This window comes from Rosa rugosa, chromosome 3, assembly GCF_958449725.1.
Source record: "Rosa rugosa chromosome 3, drRosRugo1.1, whole genome shotgun sequence".
NCBI lineage: Eukaryota > Viridiplantae > Streptophyta > Magnoliopsida > Rosales > Rosaceae > Rosa > Rosa rugosa.
The window spans coordinates 19,156,157-19,174,676 of NC_084822.1; the positions used below are offsets into that span (position 1 = coordinate 19,156,157).

The 18,520-nt window shown below is 38.5% G+C and overlaps 1 protein-coding gene and 1 pseudogene across 1 annotated transcript; one reads left to right on the top strand and one right to left on the bottom strand.

The window, feature by feature from the left end:
- Positions 1-8,758: 8,758 nt before the first annotated feature.
- LOC133738973 (protein FMP32, mitochondrial-like) lies at positions 8,759-11,823 on the bottom strand. The gene is made up of 6 exons (XM_062166678.1): positions 11,423-11,823; positions 11,235-11,294; positions 9,779-9,855; positions 9,624-9,680; positions 9,386-9,452; positions 8,759-9,301 (listed from the first exon to the last, which is right to left on the bottom strand). The coding sequence occupies exons 1-6, from the start codon at positions 11,699-11,701 to the stop codon at positions 9,179-9,181; spliced, it is 663 nt and encodes a 220-aa protein (XP_062022662.1). The 5' UTR covers positions 11,702-11,823; the 3' UTR covers positions 8,759-9,178.
- Positions 11,824-13,347: 1,524 nt separating this feature from the next.
- Positions 13,348-15,955, top strand: LOC133737383 (wax ester synthase/diacylglycerol acyltransferase 11-like; annotated as a pseudogene).
- Positions 15,956-18,520: the final 2,565 nt, after the last annotated feature.

Sequence of the window (18,520 nt, forward strand, 5' to 3'; positions counted from 1 at the left end):
ATTTAGTCTGAGCCTTTTGGAAAACGAAGAGACTTAAAAGGAAAATGAAGCGAGCCCTATAATGTTCCTCTGCAACCAGTCTTATTATACAACGGTGCTACCGCGAGTAAGACTAAGCCACGTGGCTCAATTTTATTAACCCTAGAGCGGCAATATGACTTGGCGCTACAAAATGAGCGGGAATCCAACTTTTCTGGCGCCAATCTAACTGAAACACACCCCCACACACACACACACACAGGAAAAAAAAAAAAAAAAAAGGGTCTTAGCTTCAAAATTGAGAGTTTTAAGTTAAATTTTAAGAAAAGTCAGACGACTCAGGATATTCTAATTCACTCAAAATTACTACAATTTTTTTTTTTTTGATCAAATAATAACTTTATTAATAATGAACTGCTTACAACGAGTTTTAGGTGACATCTCTTATACAGAAATGGTCAATAGACTTCACACTGGAACTCTATAATGACTGACTCTAAACTTGCACTACAACAGTATGGCAAAGACAACAAACGCAGGAGCAGTGAATCTTTGACAGCTCACCTCTTGTCCAGCCAATAAGAACTCTAAACTGGACAACTCACTTGTGTCAACACTAACTCACCAACCAGAGTCCTCCTGACTAGCTTTTGATCGACCAAGCCAACACTCGTTGTGACCTAAACCCGACCAACAGAATTCCCGGACATTCGGACCTGGGACTAAAATAAACCCCAACTTTTCCGGCACCACCAAATTGTCAACACTATCAACCCACAACTGCCCCAACTCGCCATCGCCGCCGACCCAAAACCAGACAGGAACTACCCACTAGAAGGCCATTAATGCTCGTCTATGGCACAGCCAGACTTTTTTGCTGACCCAAAACCAGATAGGTAGGACCCACTAGAAGGCCGAAGCGAAGATTGTCTCTGCCACATCTTGTAGTACACACGACCCGACAGCTAACACCTAACACAACTGGAAACAACAGCTAATACCACACACCAAACCTTGGTTGTGCCTTATTACCAACAAAACAAAAACAAAAATAAAACCCAACCCTAAACCCTAAAAAGACTGAAAACAAAAAACCAAATAATCCAGGCCCAAAATGCATCCGGCCCACGTTGAAGTAATTGGTTGCAGACGTAGTGACCCAACCATCTCGTCAGCGCACCACCGTCTCCTACCTTCCGCCAGCAAGCCACGCCGTCCTTCCTTAGGTCGAAAATGAAGCACTCAACCCAGATCGGTATCAACCGATCCGATCTAGACACAATACACTTGAAAGGGAAGACCAATAGTCACCAGCTGAGCCAGGCCCAACCTCACCATGCCCACCGCCGGCAGACCACCAATTGCGTCGTCCGTCCATTGTCGCCGGACCAACATCATCGTCATTCCGACATCCCCGCCGCGCCAAAGGTAAGCGCCGCCTCCTCCAAGCAAATCGATTCCCAAATTGGATCCGTGAAACGCACTCCAGATGGGATCAGTACGATCCGATCCAATCCACGCCGCCACAGATCCAACCTCGCCCGGCAACCTCCGAACCTGCATCTCCACACTGTTTCGTCGACGATCCCAGCGAGGCAGCAACCCAAACACAGCTACCAACTCAATCTTCCCTTTCCAGCTAGCCACCGTGATCCCCTCGAACCCGGCCTCTCACCAGACCCACACGGAGTCGACAAAACCCGTCCGATGACGGCGACAGGGCTCGCCGCCAGACAGGAAGGAGGAGCTCTCAAAATTTCTCTCTCAGCGCTAGGGTTTTTGCTACTCTCCTTTATGAGATTTCTGAAGTTAAATTACTACAATTTAATATGTAACAATGTTTATTCAACATTTTCTTTTAAACTATAGTAGATAATCGATCAAATAAACGTATGCAAAAGTTTCATTTAAAATTTCCAAATTATTCTCTTAATTTCCATCATTTTTCTCGAATTTTTACCGATATCGATATTTCCGTTGAAATTTTCAATTTTTGAACTATCGATATATCCTTGATATTCGATATTTTAGTCCTTGGGTAGCTCACTCAGCCAAAAAATTATAAAATAAAATAAACGCCTGCTGTCAAGTCTGATCAACTTGAAAACCTACTTTATGGGTTTTCATGGTGTCTCGTTCACCAACAACTTACTAAGTTTTGAACTTTGAGCATCAAGATTCAACGAGATTATCTGCAAATTAATAGGTTGAGTCCTTATTAAAACTCACATTCATCCAATCGAGACTCAATGAGGTTTCAACGAAAACCTCGAGTCTCAAATAGAGATTTGCTTCTTGGCATGGCACTAGTATTAGTATCACTTAGCATGCCAAGTAAAATCATTTTTTTTCATAGAGTGACGTAGCCTAGCTACTTGAGCTCAGACCCATCAATACAAAATATCAATGTGTAGAGTTCGAAATCAAGATTAGAAAACCTAATTATTATTAGGGCTGTCAATAAGTCGTGTCGGGTCAAAGTATTTATTGTGTCACAAAAGACAAACCCCCAACCCATTTAATAATCGTGTTGAAAATTTAAACTCAAACCCAACCTATTTATTAAACGGGTTACCCATTTCCAACCCGCTTAACCCATTTAATAAATAAGTCGTGTGTGTTGGACAAAATTACTCATTTGAGAGTTAACATTGCAACCCATTTAACTAAAAAAAATGCATAAATTGATTAAATTCACTAAAAACTCCACAAGACGAAGAATATAAATAATTCTATAGTAAAATATTTTTTCTTACGTCCCTGTATCTCAATTTACCTGTTTACTAGTCATTTGAACAGTAAACGACAATTATTTTCACTTTTTACTTTGTTTCGATACTTTTAGTGGCCATAAAAGTTGACTTTTTGTTCTGATCAGTTTTTTAGAAAACTTCCTTCATGAAAGTCGTAGAGGACGTTAAACCAAGTCCGTGGACATATGGTAGGTAAAAATCAGAGTTCTTATGTGAAAGTTATAAGCGAAAGACGTAAGTTACTGTTTGGGGTAATTTAGTATAAATATGAGAAGTTACTGTAGTCACTCGGTAACTTTCTCTCTCTCTCTCTCTCTCTCTCTCTCTCTCTCTCTCTCTCTCTCTCTCTCTCTCTCTCTCTCTCTCTCTTTCTCTCCTCTGCACTCTCCGTCTCTCCGCTGTATCTCCGCCCTCCGGCCACCTGACGGCGTGCCACCGAGCTTGTTAGACGCGGCTTCTCCTCCTGGACACGCCTGCGGTGGTAGCTCACGGAGTTTTGGCCGGAAAAAGGCGAACCAAGGCCGATGTAAACACGAAAATCCTGCAATGAATGAAAGAAGGACACGTGTACAAAATAATATATTTTTTATTAATGAATTTGAGGGTTACAATCTCTGTAGATGCTCTTTCACAAGAATCTCTTCTGATTCAATCTCCAACGTTGATTTGATCTAAGGGTGGCGAGCACTTGATCTTGAATCGAACGGTTGTAGTGTGAATTTCTTGCTATGTTGACGATTTGAGGAAGACGATTGACCAAGGGCTGTAGAAGCTTGATCTTGATCGAATTTAGGCCACGAGTGGTGTCACTTGTTGAGCGTTCTTCGGCTTTGGTAGGGGACGAACCAGCACGTGTGTTTGGTGCTTGTTGATTCTCCACGAGCGTGATGAAGAACTTGGCAGAAGCTTTGCTTTGTTGACGATTTGAAGACGACGAATGATCAAGGGCTGCAGAGGCTTGATCTTGATTAGATTTGAACCACGAGCAGTGTCACATGGCGAGTATGGCTTTGATGGCAGATGAATCGGCACGTTTGCTTGGTGCTTGTTGATTTTCCGCGAGTTTAACAACTTCCAAGCTTGCAGGTGATTTCCCTTGTTTGTCTGAAGTGGTGAGATGAAGAGACCGACTATTTGGCAGCTTGATGGTTCTTCACGAGCTTGGGAGACTTATGAGCCTTGGAGAGGTTTCTTCCGTCTGCTTGCGTCCCTCTGTTTGTCGTCGTCTCCCATCTTGATTTGAGAGGGGGTATTTATAGTGTTGTCGCCTCCCTCAATTTGCAATGCATTGATGACATAGCATTAATCACATTCCGTAATTATGTAATTAAATCAATCAGTTTTAATTGATTGATTTAATTACCTTTTATTTAAGGAATATGTCAATCAATTTCAATTTGATTTAATGCCCGATTTCAATCAGAATTAAACAATTTAATCTAACTGATATTTGAATTTAATACTTGATTCCAATCAGAATTAAACAATTTAATTTGATTGATATTTGAATTTAATACTTTATTTCAATCAGAATTAAACAATTTAATCTGATCGATATTTGTATTTGATGCTTGATTTTCATCGAGATCAATCAGTTTAATACGATTGATCCACTTTAAATGTTTAACTCGAGCAACAATCAATCAGCGATAAATTGACGCTTCCACAATTGATGCTTCCGCGTCATCCAATTGATGGATCACTCGTGTTTTGACATGTGTCATCCTCGAAGCTCACATAATTTTGGTGACGTATGAACCACGTGTACCTTTTGTAGGACCCATGTGCCAACTAAGCTTGTTTAGTCAAAATTTCAAACATTGACCGATTTATTTAATGAATTTTATTTTCATTAAATTTCTTTTGTCTACAGCCGATAAGTTTATTGTTGCAGAAAAAGGTCAACACCGGTTCCTCCCAAATCCGGCCACCTCCGGCGACGAAACCAATGTTCATAGAGGCGCCTTGAGACACACTTGAAGGTCCCCAAACCTCTTAAAGCTAATCAATGTGTGGAGGAAGAATCGAAGGTTTGAATTTTGTTCTTCACTGTAGCAAATCGGGGCTTTACTGTTGAGCTTGATTTTCAGCCATTCTAGATGTTTTTTTGACTTTGTTGTAGTTGAGAAAAGTTTTGGGCTTGTTGAGAAGATGGTGTTGCTGAAATTTGGTGACCAGAGGTGAAGTTGGCCGGCAGTGCGTGGGCTGGACGTGATGTTGGCTGGCAGTGCGTGGGCTGGAGGTGATGTTGGCCGGCATTAGGAGAAGTCTGTTATCGATTGTTGGTGGCGCATAGAGGCGTGTAGGGCAGGATCTTGGCTTCTGTTTTTAGCTAGATAAATTACTTGTGTGTTGTAGAACTTGTAAATGTGATTTTGGTGGGAATTGGAGAAGTCTGTTATCGATTGTGAATTTCTGAAATTTGGAGTTTCGGATGTCGATTTATGGGAATCCGACCTTCGGGTTTCCCTTATTTTCTGCTATGGAATATTGTAATCGACAGATTAATATTAGTGGTGAAGTTTGGGTTGAATACAGAAAGGAATGGAGATATTGGTTTACGAGGGGTTTTCAGGTTTCGTTTTAGATTCATATTTAATTGTAGAATTGTTGTTTACGGAATATAATTTTGTACAGGACGAGGTACCGACCCATCGCTCGACGAGGATCCATACGCATGGTCACGTTAGCTGTATATTGTGAGTGGATCTTTGATTTTAAATGATGCATGCAAATATATTATGAATTATTCATTTATTCATTTATCGTTTTAATTATCGAGCATATATTTTGATCTCGGATTATAAATTAATTTCGGAAATGAATTGGTTTCGGATTTTAATTCGGTTTATTGATTGGATTTCCATCATGATTTTTGAATATGAGTTTGCGATGCTCGGATTTGGATTTATGATTTATGTTGAATTTTGACGATTTATTTTCCGAGGTGATTCTGAAATTATATTTATTATTATTTCTCGCATATTGGTTTATGAATTCGAGAATATTTTGGCGTTTTTGGGAAAGCCTTACTGATTTTCGATTTTCGTGGATTTTAACCCACCATACCTAGGTCGTTTTATTTTATTGCTAGCTAGCCTATTAGTACTCCTCCCCGCTTACTATGTGTTTGCGGCTGAGTTGAGCAAAACCTGGGAGGTTCTAGAGCCTGGGAGGCTCCCTTACTTGTATGGTGATAACTCCTTCCCCATACTCTACTGTTAATTTGACTAGCGGGGCTAGTCCGATGTCTCTTAACCAGAGGGGCCGGTATATTTTCACGAGTTTTCGAGCTTAAAAAAATGTGTTTTAAATGTTGCATGTAGTGGATTTTTAAAGGAATAAATGTGGGAAAGTATAAAATCTCTTTTCTTTTCAATTACTTATTTTTGTCCACTCACGCTAACGTTTTTATCTACTTTCCTGGGCCCTTCGGTTTCAAATGCCCAGTCTGCAGAGTAGCTAGTTCGACATAGTAGGATTTGGGGCATAGCATATGCTGTTGTTGTATTCCTTATTGTAGGTTATTTATTGAACCTACGTGTATCTTGATTTCTTTTTAGTCTTTTAGATTGCTCTGATAACCTGTGGGACAAATGTTGTAAAGTTTGGGAGTTACACTTGTGTATTTGGATTATGTTGTATTGTTGGATTTCAGTTGTTTATTGTAGAGTTGTTGTGATTTGGAGAGCAGGGTGACTCCAGAAGAATAAGGATGATTTAGTAGAAGTGTGAATGTGTTTCTACAGGTTTTGGGTAGTCCATTTTTAGGGGTGTCTCTGCTAAATTTTTGGTAGAGTTATTCCTAAGGTGGGCCCCACAGGGCCACCTCGGATTTCAGGGTGAAATTCGGGGCGAGTATTGTCATTTTTTCACCGGCCAGCAAAAAGCCTAGAAAACTCTAAACCCTAAAGCTTTTCATAAGGATGTTGTCATGCTTTTCAGTGACATTCATGGCTACAATTAGATCATGAAACCTTGTGATACGTCCTACAGTAACATCAATACGATAGTTCTTAGCAACCATCAATGTAGAGACGAGGAAGGTAGAGAGAGTCCTCTCGATCATTATCGCATCTGTGATCTCTTTGCCACATAATTCCATCAAGAACAATCAAGAATTTCATCTGTGATGCGAAGTGCTTCTGAGTTGTAATCAAGAACAATCTTGAAATCATAGAAGCAGAGATTATGTCATCTCACTTCAAAGTCAGGAAGCAGGGAGTCACAGACATTCCCAAAACGTTCTTCGAGTGAGACCCACAGGCTTCTGGGGTGTTCTTCATTCAAGTAGTCGTATTGAAGAGAACCATACATATAACGAGTCAATAGGATGATGGTTTTTGCCTTATTAGCCTCCAAGGCTTGCTCTTCTGCTACAGTGAGCACGTTCTGGGAGGGCTCAAGGATCGTTGATATAATTCCTTGACCCTTGAGATACTGGTGGACATCACGAACCCACTTGTGATATTCAGAGCCAGTTGTCCCCAATTGAGCAAAGTCCAGTTTGTTCAGGTTACTCATCCTGAAAAAAGAACAAGAAAAAAGGGTTAGTTTCAAAGCAAAGAGGCTACCACAAAAACAAAAGGAATTTTTTAGTGTAATTGCTCCCAAGAAATTCGATTCCAAGAGATCTTGGATTTGATCAATACAATGATGTATGTGGTTGATCGTAAAGTCTCAACAAAATATAAGCTTGGAGATCTCAACAAACTCTAAGTTTGGAGATAGCACGAACTCCTATAATTTGACTTAGTCTTCTTGCAAAAGAAGTGGGACATAGAAGAAGGGAGGTTGAAAGTCCCCAAGAAAAGAAGAGAATGAAAATTACTCAAAAGCGGAAACTTTTATAAAAATTTACCTTGAATTGGAGTCGCCTGAAAAATCCTTGCCGGAGGCCGTCTGGTCGCTGGTAGCCGTCGCTGGCCGGGCGGTGCTGGGGCGTGGTCGGAAGCTTCTGGCAGAGGCTAGGTAGGGGCAGCTGGCCGCTGTGCATGCAGGCTGGTGCGGGGCTGCTGGGCGAGCGAGGCTAGCTGACGGTGCAAGGGCGCGCAGACACAGGGGCATGCGAGGCTAGCTGGTGAGGCTAGCAGCAGGCGGGGTAAGGCTAACCCGGAAAGGCTAGCGAGGCAGGACGTGGGCAGGGCTGCAGGCGCTAGCGAGGCTAGCTGACGGGCACAGAGGGGCACTGGGGTCGCGTTGGTGCTGCACGAGGGGAGGCTAGGCGCTAGCGAGGCTAACCAACATAAATTTTTTTTCTTTTCTTTTCTAGGGTTTGGATTCTTGGTTTCAGGGCTTCGTGCTAATAACGTGTTTTAGGGAATCAGAATATGGGAGAGAATTATCTGTACTTTAATTGATAATAGGAATCTCTTTATATATAGGATTACAAGCAAAGAATCAGAGTTTTACAAGGAAACATAATCGTATAATGATTATGATATCTAAGAAGATATCTGTAAGACTAGCCCTATTACAACTTGGACAAGTAACTAGAGTTTAGGCCACACACATAAACTAGATGTCCTTAAACAATAAATCATTTCAAAACAATAAATAAGTAAAAAGTGATGATTCGTTAAATTCACATATCAACAATGGTTTGAGTTAAAAATCATCGAAATTTGGGTGCAGTTTGCTTCTATTGAAAAAGTTTGTAGAGCTCAATACTATTTGATTTAGTGACATAAGTCTTCTTTTTGTAAGCGGGAAGTCGTGAGTTCGACTCACAAAACACTAGTTGTTGATTTGATTAAAAAAAGATTTGATTAAAAAAAAAGTATAAATTTAGAGAAGAGCTTTGGGCCATCGCACCTAAGTGATCAAATCAAAACCACCGCATCCCATGTAACTAGGTCACTCTAATATCATGCTCGATTAAAAAGCCCTCGCCAATAAGTTTTGACGCGAGAGCATTAAGTGCGCCCGGAGACTTCAATTAATCTCTGTTATCTTCAAAACCCATTCTAATATTAGAAGCATTTTCTCCGTAAGATGAAAAAGAACAAAGCACAGTAGTATGACACTTTGACCTCAAAATTACTGATAAGCCATCATATCCTTCATATGTAGGCAGTTGGACAAATTAATAACCTAGTCTAAGAAAATAAACAATCTAGTCGAAGGTTGACAGAAAGTGACTGCAGATTCTAGTAACCATTTGTTCATAGTTCTCATATATTTCCACTTTACCTATCCAACATAGCAAAAGAGAACAGAAACTAGGCCAAATGGAATTGCATTTTCTTGGAACTGTGACTATCTTATATTTTCATTCAACTTCCTAATTGTTCTACCAGCAAACTATCATAAAAGAACATTCGAGTGCTTTAGCCTTTGATGACCACAATAGCTATAACCTATAACAATATACTTGTTCTAGCATCGTACTGTTATCAAAAGAATGACCATAGAAATGCTCTGTAACCTTTGATGACCATAGTAGCTCAATTCATCATAATACGAAGCACAGCAATACCAACTGCTGTCATGGAGACAAGGGTTCCTATGCAGTATTTAATCACTTCATATTTTCCCGTTTCAACCAGGGCTTTTACTGCTTGAATTTCCTGTAAACAAAGTTCAAAATAATTAGCCCTATGAGCAAATACGCATGAAACTAAACAATAGATAGGTGCAGTAATGGTGGTTACTCGATCAAGTTTGTTTGTCAGATTGGCTGTTTCTGCATTCTGATTGTTAAACTCATCACGCATGCGGCTGGAATAAGCAAAAATAAGGTATTTAAACCGAAGGACTGAGTCAGACCAAAAAGAACAGAAAAAATTGAAGGACTGGGGCATCAGTAATAATTACAATGATACCAAGGACTACATATACAACTGCAGATGACAAGTATAATAATGCAGCCAAAAAACAAGGGCTGCTTACCCTTTTTCAAGATTTAAATCCAAGCGTGACCCAGCTGCAACCTTGTCCAACTCATACCTGTTTCAAGAAACCAAATATATTGAACCAAGAACATAACTAAATTAATGAATAAGTAGAGGAATCTCCAAACAGTAGAAGCCACACACAAGACATACCTCAGTTCACTGCGCATCTTGTCTATGATACTCTGAAGCTTTTCTGTTTCACGTGTCAACATGGAAAAATGATGTTCCTACATGCAACCCAGGATTGATCAGAATCCACAAAGTGATAACTCTGGTCCCATATGAATTGACTATTAAGAGTATAATCCTTAAACCATGATATGTGGTTCTACACAGTTAAAAAAGCCACATTATGTGGTTCAACAGAATTCTATAAAAAAAAACGTGCATTTAGGACTCGGTTTTACCACACAGATATAAATACATTAAGGTAGTGCAACAAGTTCATCAGAGGATACTGTACTTGTTCTCAAGTATAGCAATATCAGGACATTATCATACAGTCCAAGTCTAGCATCCCTCTAACAAGTGATGCTAAAATGGATAACATGAACTGAAATGCTTTGCAAACCGGACTTACTACTGAAGAATAATTGATTTTTATTTTTTTTTACAACAGTTCTGTAGATCAAACTCAAACTGCAAGAAGAAGCTAAATAAAATGTTTGGCCTAATTCTACTACAATTTTAGTCTAGAAAGTGACTATTAAGCAGCATCCTACTATTAAAAGTTGACGTGAAAGTTGTAAATAGAATTAAAAATTTAATGGCATCCAACTGTTCCCTATCTCACCGTTTATTAACTTTTCACTGCTCTCATTCATCCATTTAACACACATAATTTTCGTATCATTAAATACATGTTGCATCGACAAGCATTTCATACTCTTGAAGAAGCCCTTGAATTTTATAGTTTTTCAGCCTTACTGCAATTGAACTTTGCAAGAATACTATTCAATTTAAAGTTGGAAATCACTGGCAAGGGGTTAGATGGCCAAGGGCATCTGCGGACCCGGGTTCAAAACTGGGGCCTCCTACCAAACCCTACAGTCATTAGGAGGCAGGAAATTGTTTCAAACAGCTAGGTAGGTACTGTGAGGAGGTTCGAACCCGACCACATGGGAGCAAGCCATGGGCTTGATCGTTCCTGCTAACCCCTCGTTGGTCCTATATCGTTTTGACAAAGTCAGTTACATGTCATACTATTGTTCTGCATTTTATGTTTATTTGTGAAGCCAAAACTCTGTATTGCAACAGACTACGCAGAATGATACACTTTCTTTCTTACCCCTGGTCATCTATTTGATTGTAACACGTTGCCTCATACATAACAATTCTAGTATATGAATTTTCTTCAATACAGGTTTGGAAGGAAGCAAAGCCTTTCACAGATTCAACAGATAATCTAGTGATCTAAAAAATCACATCCATTGTTAAAAGGACTGGTTTACAAGAAAATCATGATTCTCTATTGTAAAAATGGCACTAATTAGTTCATGGTAAATTCAAACGGTTCAAACTTGATAGAAATCATGTACTTCAGGCCAAGATACAGCTATGAAAAGAATGCCTGCTATAAAGAAACAAGATGGAAAAGGAATGGAACCTGTAAACTCTTTACTTCGGCTTCAAACTTGGACAGTTTCGCTTCTTGCAGCATCACAGTCTGCAATTTGAGAAAGAAAAAAATCATCAAAACAAAACACAAATTGCAATCTCAGTCCATCAAAATACGCAAGCAACCAAAAATTTCAGTGAAGCAAATCGTCGAACAGCTGGCGGGCATGGCATTACCCTCTGCAATTGGTGCACATTCTCCAAGCTATCAGTGGAAACTCCGGTGATGGCAGACGTGATTGCCTCGGCATGGTCCGTCGGCACGCCTTTGGCCTCCAAGCCCCTCACCAGAGCTAAAGTGTCCACCGGATAGGCTCGGTTTCCGCCGGACTTGACTAGCTCCGAGGCGCGGGTGACGACTCCGTTAGTGGAAACCGACGACGACGAGTAGAGGCCTCGCCGGAGAAGAAAGGCAGAATCGGCGGCGGACTTGAGGACGTGCTTACAGAGAGCCATGGGAATATGGGGGATAGGATAGTGACACTAAATTTCAAATTGGGAAAATGAGAGGGGGCACACTTGTTTTAACTATCAGGCTTCTTCTCTCTGCTACCGTCCGGCTCTTGCACAAAAAGCCTATTCGACCAATAAGGTCCCAAGTCGCAACCCTTTTTTTTTTTTAATTGGAGGAGGATAGCGTTAGAAAATTAGCAACACACACATTCTTCGGGAGTATCTCAGCAGAGCCGGATTAATCCCTTCCAAACGTCATGGGGCATTAAGCACCCATTAACTGGCCACCAAGGCCTCATGGGGATTCGAAAGCCAGACCTGTGGATTCCAGACTGGGACCTTCTACCACCCCACTATCCCTAGTGGTTGTCGCAACCCTATTTGAATTGGTTTTTTTTTTTTTGTATATATATATATATATTTTTTAACACAGGGTAATAAGGTAACTGATTCAAATGGGATCGAAATGAAAATTTTGATTTCATCAACTTCAAATGCAATCTCTAGAATGCACCACCTCAATGGTAGAAGAGGTCGTAGGAAATTATTATGAGAATCATTAGCACGAGTCTAACAAGCAAAACTAGATCTGAGCAATCCCTGAACAAATGCACACAAATTTCAGCTTGGTCCTCACAAAGAATCAAAGTATGGGGCACCCCCACCTGCTTACAATCAAAGTATCACAAGTTGGCAAAAAATTACAACAAGCTTTCTACACACAAAGCTTTACTTTCCCTTAATGACTTCCAGAGACACTGATTTGGCTGGGAATTCGATGAACTTGAGGAGGCGCGCTAAGTTAGGAATAACAAATCTAGCATGCATGCCGAACTTGAAGAATTTTTGTTACAAATATATGTGTTTTTGCATAGGAGGTGCTACCTCAAATAAGAGTTATCTAAGTAGGAGACTAAAATACTTTTTATTGGCTGAACTTGATGAATTTTTGTTACAAACATACATAACTAATAGGCTGCATGATATTGGTGTTCATATTCATCTGCTCTAGTGACATAGGTCTCTCATTTATAATTAAGTAGGTAGTTTTCAAGTTTGACTCAACAATTAGTTGTTATATAATCAATTTTATTTTTTTGACAAAAATAACAAGATAATAAAAATGAGGAACTATGGTCACTTTATTCAGAAGAACAAAATATTGTAGTTATATAAAATTCAAACTTGAAAGCAAGCCACCTAAATGAGAGTGCGGCTTCAATCCGACGGAAAAAGTAATTCCTTCAAAATGGGAAGGGCGGAAAAGGGATATTATGAACAGTAAGGATTTGTTATGTCATAAAACTCGCAGTCACATCTAACATATGAGAAGAAAACAAGGCACCTGATAAGCAGAAGCCTTGCTCTCCCATTTAACATCATATAAAGATGATGATACAGCTGGGAGACACTAGCTCGTACTGGCCCTTTCTCAACAAAAATAAATAAATACTAATAGGGCTAGGAGATACTATTCTATAAATAAAGTCGACAATGCATGACTGCTGCTAATACAACTTAGTTGCATATTTATTTCAAGTTAATATTAGTCATCGGCACTCTCATTTAGGTGGGTTAACACACACATATATGTGGGTTAACACATATACACACACAAATAGTCAGCTAATTAATAATATATAACTAAGATGGAGTTGCAGTTTGAGGGAGAAGGACTGCAGCCGGTGAGCCCTCTCGGTCAGTACTTCACTAGCTCTGTGTTATCGGTATCGAATCTTGGTGTTTTGGAAACTGAGGTTCCAATCGATGAGCTTCCAGCTATGTCGTTGCTTCAAAATGTGTTCCTCCCCATCAGCCCACGGTTCTCCTCGATCATGGTATTCTGTCTCTTCTCTCTTCTCTCTTCTCTCTTCTCTCACTCCCACTCTCATTCTCACTCTCGCTCTCTTACCTGTTTTTGTTAAAATATTTTAAGAATCAGCTAAGAGCATGTTGTCATAATTAGATAATTACAAAAGTGACTCGTTTTAATTTTAAAGGAAAAAAGTAACACTAAATTTTGTCCATGTATTGAAAGGAAATTAATAGTTATGAAATAGTCCGTCATTCATGCATGATTCTTTGAAAATTAACAGGTTGAGAGAAGGGGAAAGAAGCAGTGGAAAAGGGTTGAAGTGAAGCTTGAAGACCATGTTAACATCCCTATTTTCCCTTCTGGCCTATCGCCTGCATCATACGATAAGTATCTTGATGACTACATATCAAAGTTAGCAATGGAAAGACTTCCACAACACAAACCTCTCTGGGAAATTCACATTATCAAGTACCCAACTACCAATGCAGCCGGCACTGTAATATTCAAGCTTCACCAAGCGCTTGGTGATGGCTTCTCTCTCATGGGTGCTCTTCTCTCTTGTTTACAACGATCTGACAATCCTTCTCTTCCCCTAACCTTCCCGTCAAGAAGGAGGTCGCAGCCATGGAAGAGTGAAAATTTTGTGACTAAAGTTTTTTCTTCTGTCTTCAACACCATATCGGATTTTTTAAATAGCAACTTGGAGGAAGATGATCAACACCAATCAGATCGGGGAATGATGGAATTGAGTTCAAGCCAATTGCAGTATCAACTATGACGATTTCCCTTGATAGAATCAAACTAATCAAGAGCAGGCTCGGAGTGGTAAGATCAAGTTGTCAATTACGTACCTATATATTTTTAAGGAGTCTTTTGTATATCAAGTCGATTTGGAATGAGTTAATGTTGGTTATTTATTCAAGAGTATGCTTAATTGGAGTGGCATAATTAAGATTAATCAACTACTAAGATTTTGTTTGAAGACTTTAAGCTCATCAATTTGCAAATTTTATTTTAAATATAAGCACTAGGAATTAGCTTAAGCAGTGAGGGAATGGTGTGGATCAATTAGACCGCATCATGGGTTTAACGGAAAAACTGTTGTTTGAATTAACTTGATCATTATTCATGATGTTAATTAATTTAATTTACTTATTTAATTTGAATTTTATCAATGATTAATAGACGATAAATGACGTTCTTACCGCGATGATCTTCCTTGGCACTCGACTATACATCCAAGAGACGAACAAAAGTTTAAGCAAAGCAAGAGGCACAGCAATTGTATTGCTCAACACAAGGATGACGGGGAATTACACCTCAGTTCAGGAGATGATCAAACCTAATAGCAAGTTGCCATGGGGGAACCATTTGTCACTGTTGCATGTACCAATACCCAAGTTGTTAACGAATAGTGAAGAACAATTTTCAGATAATGCGCTTGACTTTGTCTGGAAGGTACAGAAAATTATAAGGAGCAAAAGACATTCTTTGGGTATTCATCTCACTGCTGGGTTCTTGGAGATTCTCAACAAATTTGGAGGCCATGAGGTATGTAAGTTTGTGAAAGGCGCAGATGCTATATATGTTCTTTTAGCACTAAGTTCAGATAATATATATGACTGGTGAAATATGATGTGTGCATGTGACCAAAATACAGCTTTAGTAAATAGTAATGGCCAGTTCTTAACATATCTGATCTTCACATCTGAGAAATGAAAGCTATATATGCAGATTTTACGAAATTCTAGATCTGAGGTCCACACTTCGAATTCCCTCCCCGAAGCTAAAAAAAGTCGTGCCTGTTGGCACTGATGCCTCAACTGTTTGCTTGGCCTCTGGCTAGGGCTATCCCTTTGTAGTTTTTTCTTTTCTTTCCTTTTTTTGGACGGAAAAGGAATTTACTATTTAGAGCTCTTATATTTCATCAAAGTACTTCCAGAATTTTGTAGCATCGATCCCACAAAGTACTTTCAAATCACCGTGTGTTTTGTTTGTTGGTAACATTTTGGTACTGGCTGGGTGCAGGCAGCAGCAAGATACATCCGTAACACATTGAAGAAGTCGAGCATGATAATTTCCAATATGATTGGACCGGTGGAACAAATGTCTTTGGCAAATCATCCAGTTAAAGGCTTATACTTTTTGGTCCTTGGTTCACCTGAGGTATGTCATAATCTCAAACCTTGTACATAATGAGGTCTTAAACAAAATCGGCGTACTAGGCAATATTCGTATTGGTACACTGTATTTTGATTTTTTCACTATGATTTCCTTTTCAGGGCCTTGATGTAACAATAGTAAGTTATATGGGAAAGGTGAGGATTGCCTTCAAGATGGAAAAGGGTCTTATTGATCCACCAAAGTTCAAGTCATGCATGGAAAAGTCTTTTGAGATGATACTCGAAGCCTCGGAGAAAACTGCTGTGCAGAAGAATTAATGGATTCAGCGAACTAGCATGCTTAAAATATATTAGTCTTCTTCATACATGCTCTACATGTGTAATAAAAAAAAAAGGGTTATTATCACAAATGGTACCTGAACTATATCTCAATCTTATCGATGGTACCTAAACTTCAATTTTGATCACAACCAGTACCCGAACTTTTCGATTTCATTTTAAATGGTACCTAAGGCCACATTCGGTCACTATTCCGGCCAAAAAAGCCAAATCTAAAATATAAAAAAATTTAAAAAAAGTTCAAGGCAAGTCTATTACCAAAAAAATCATCACTATATATGATTGCAACCCTTGAAATCATCAAAGATCATCACTATGATTGCCTTTACATGCCATTTTTAGTTGGAATAGTGACTGGAGGTGGCTCTAGGTACCATTTAAAATGAAATCGAAAAGTTCAGGTACTGGTTGTGATCAAAATTGAAGTTCAGGTACCATCGATAAAATTGAGGTATAGTTCAGGTACCATTTGTGATAATAACCCAAAAAAAAAAATAAAAAAAAAAATGAAATAAGACAGTTATTACAGAGAGAAAATAGTGGGAGGGATCATTTCCTTTTAATTTTCGGAAAATTCTACAATGTGTTAACGTATGACATGCATACAATTGCCTTAAAAGTGGTAAAATGAATCCTCAAAATAGTAATATTAATCCTCAAAGTGGTAACATGAGTCCTTAAAGTGATAAATTTTCTTAGTTACCACATGAGTCCTCAAAATAGTAATATTAGTCCTCAAAGTGGTAACATGAGTCCTTAAAGTGGTAAATTTTCTTAGTTTACCATATGAGTCCTCAAAATAGTAATATTAGTCCTCAAAGTGGTAACATGAGTCCTTAAAGTGGTAAAAATAGTTGATGTATGAGAAATGTTAACATACCATAGTTTTACCCTTAATTTTCTTAATAAAAATCTATTTTATAATTGTCATATTTACCTTTGTGATTAGATTTATTCTCAAAGCTTTTTAATATTTCAGGATTAAATCTGTCAAAATTTTTAGTTTTGGCTAATAAAACATCTTCTCTTAATATTAGTATAGATTAACGCACTTTATCTTATGTATTATATGTGTGGTTGAGCTAAGAGGACTTGGAAATATAAATAAAAAGTTATGTATTTTTGTTACGGGCAAAGTTTTCGTGGCAACCATGTATGTTAATGCTCTTTTTATTATTAGGGTTTTACGTAAGGTTGCAGCTATTGTCATCCTACGAAATATTTTGTTCACCCTACACTAATTTTAGCTATGTTAATCTTAATTTTACCTTGACAAAATTATAATTAGAAAAAATGAAAAACTAATTGAAATCACATCCACTGGCAACTCCACCATACAAATAGATAGATGACTATGCTAGAAAATATTTCATCAACTCCATCAAATGTCTCTTGGTGTCTCTTTGCCTCTTTTATAATTACTTATATTCCTTTCAAAATAATTATCTATATTTGATTGACTTGCACCAGATTAACGACAACGGATCGAAGATCACCCTAATCAACCTAGTGTGCAATTTTGATGGAAAGACAAACACAGATTGAATAGAAAATTGGGTGCTCTCTTTTTCGTCTCCCTCTTTGGCAGGAACCCGACCTGGACTTCTTGTTTTTCGCTGATTTGCTTTAGCGCCTGTCCCTTGCTTCGAAGCTATTGTGGAGGATGGCTGTGTGCAGCCTGCTTTGGTTTAATTACTTGGACTGAACGCAATGATACGCCAAAAGTAGCACTCAACTTAACCCTACAAAATATAGTTGTTAGTATAGAATAAGTATGGATCGTTCAAGCCGGGGATTGAGGGTACACAAGTAATCACGTAATAAATAAAGAATCAAAGTATAGGTATAAGTATATGAAAACAATAAAAAGAATATATAAGAACAAGAAATCATAAACATGGGGGATTTAGGTTTTGTAACGCAGAGATTAAAATAAAACAATTTAGATTTTAAGTTTGTAAACAAGGGTGAATGGAATAATGCTAGGAACACTCGTTATCCGCCACTAATTACGTTTCTAGTCAAGTTATAATCTCTTAGATCCTTTACTATATCGTGAGGAGTTTCAACCGGCACACTACACTCGTAGCGAGATATAAACCACCATTTGCATTTCCAGTTACTACTTAAGCAAGACGTAGTGCCACTACCAAGCCTTTTAAACATGCAATCAAGGTATAGTAGCTATCCTGTCAACAACATATTTAAAGCATTAGAAACATGTGAAAGTTTGGTTAAAAATCAAATCAATCAAAGTACAAGTAACTTGTCTAATCAAGAACCAGAACCATATGATTTTAACTACTGCTCATAGCTTTTACTACTTGTGAATTTAGTTCCAAGGTGAATTGTTAGCTTAATTCTAGCACCAATTACATGCAAATCCTAAGTGTTTCGAACCACATAAAAACAAACATGCAAAAGTTCTCTATAAACTCAAAGTCATATGATCGACTCACATAAGACATAGCAAAATCACTTAGAGAATTATAACGTAAAGACTATAACATAATTAGGTTTCAAACTTACATTCTTAACTAAGAA

Excerpts from the sequence above, each read along its gene's own strand:
- LOC133738973 (XM_062166678.1), bottom strand. The coding sequence starts at position 11,701 with ATGGCTCTCTGTAAGCACGTCCTCAAGTCCGCCGCCGATTCTGCCTTT. Across the intron at positions 9,453-9,623 it reads GATTTAAATCTTGAAAAAGG|CCGCATGCGTGATGAGTTTA; the intron begins GTAAGCAGCCCT and ends TGCTTATTCCAG. Across the intron at positions 9,302-9,385 it reads TGACAAACAAACTTGATCGA|GAAATTCAAGCAGTAAAAGC; the intron begins GTAACCACCATT and ends CTTTGTTTACAG.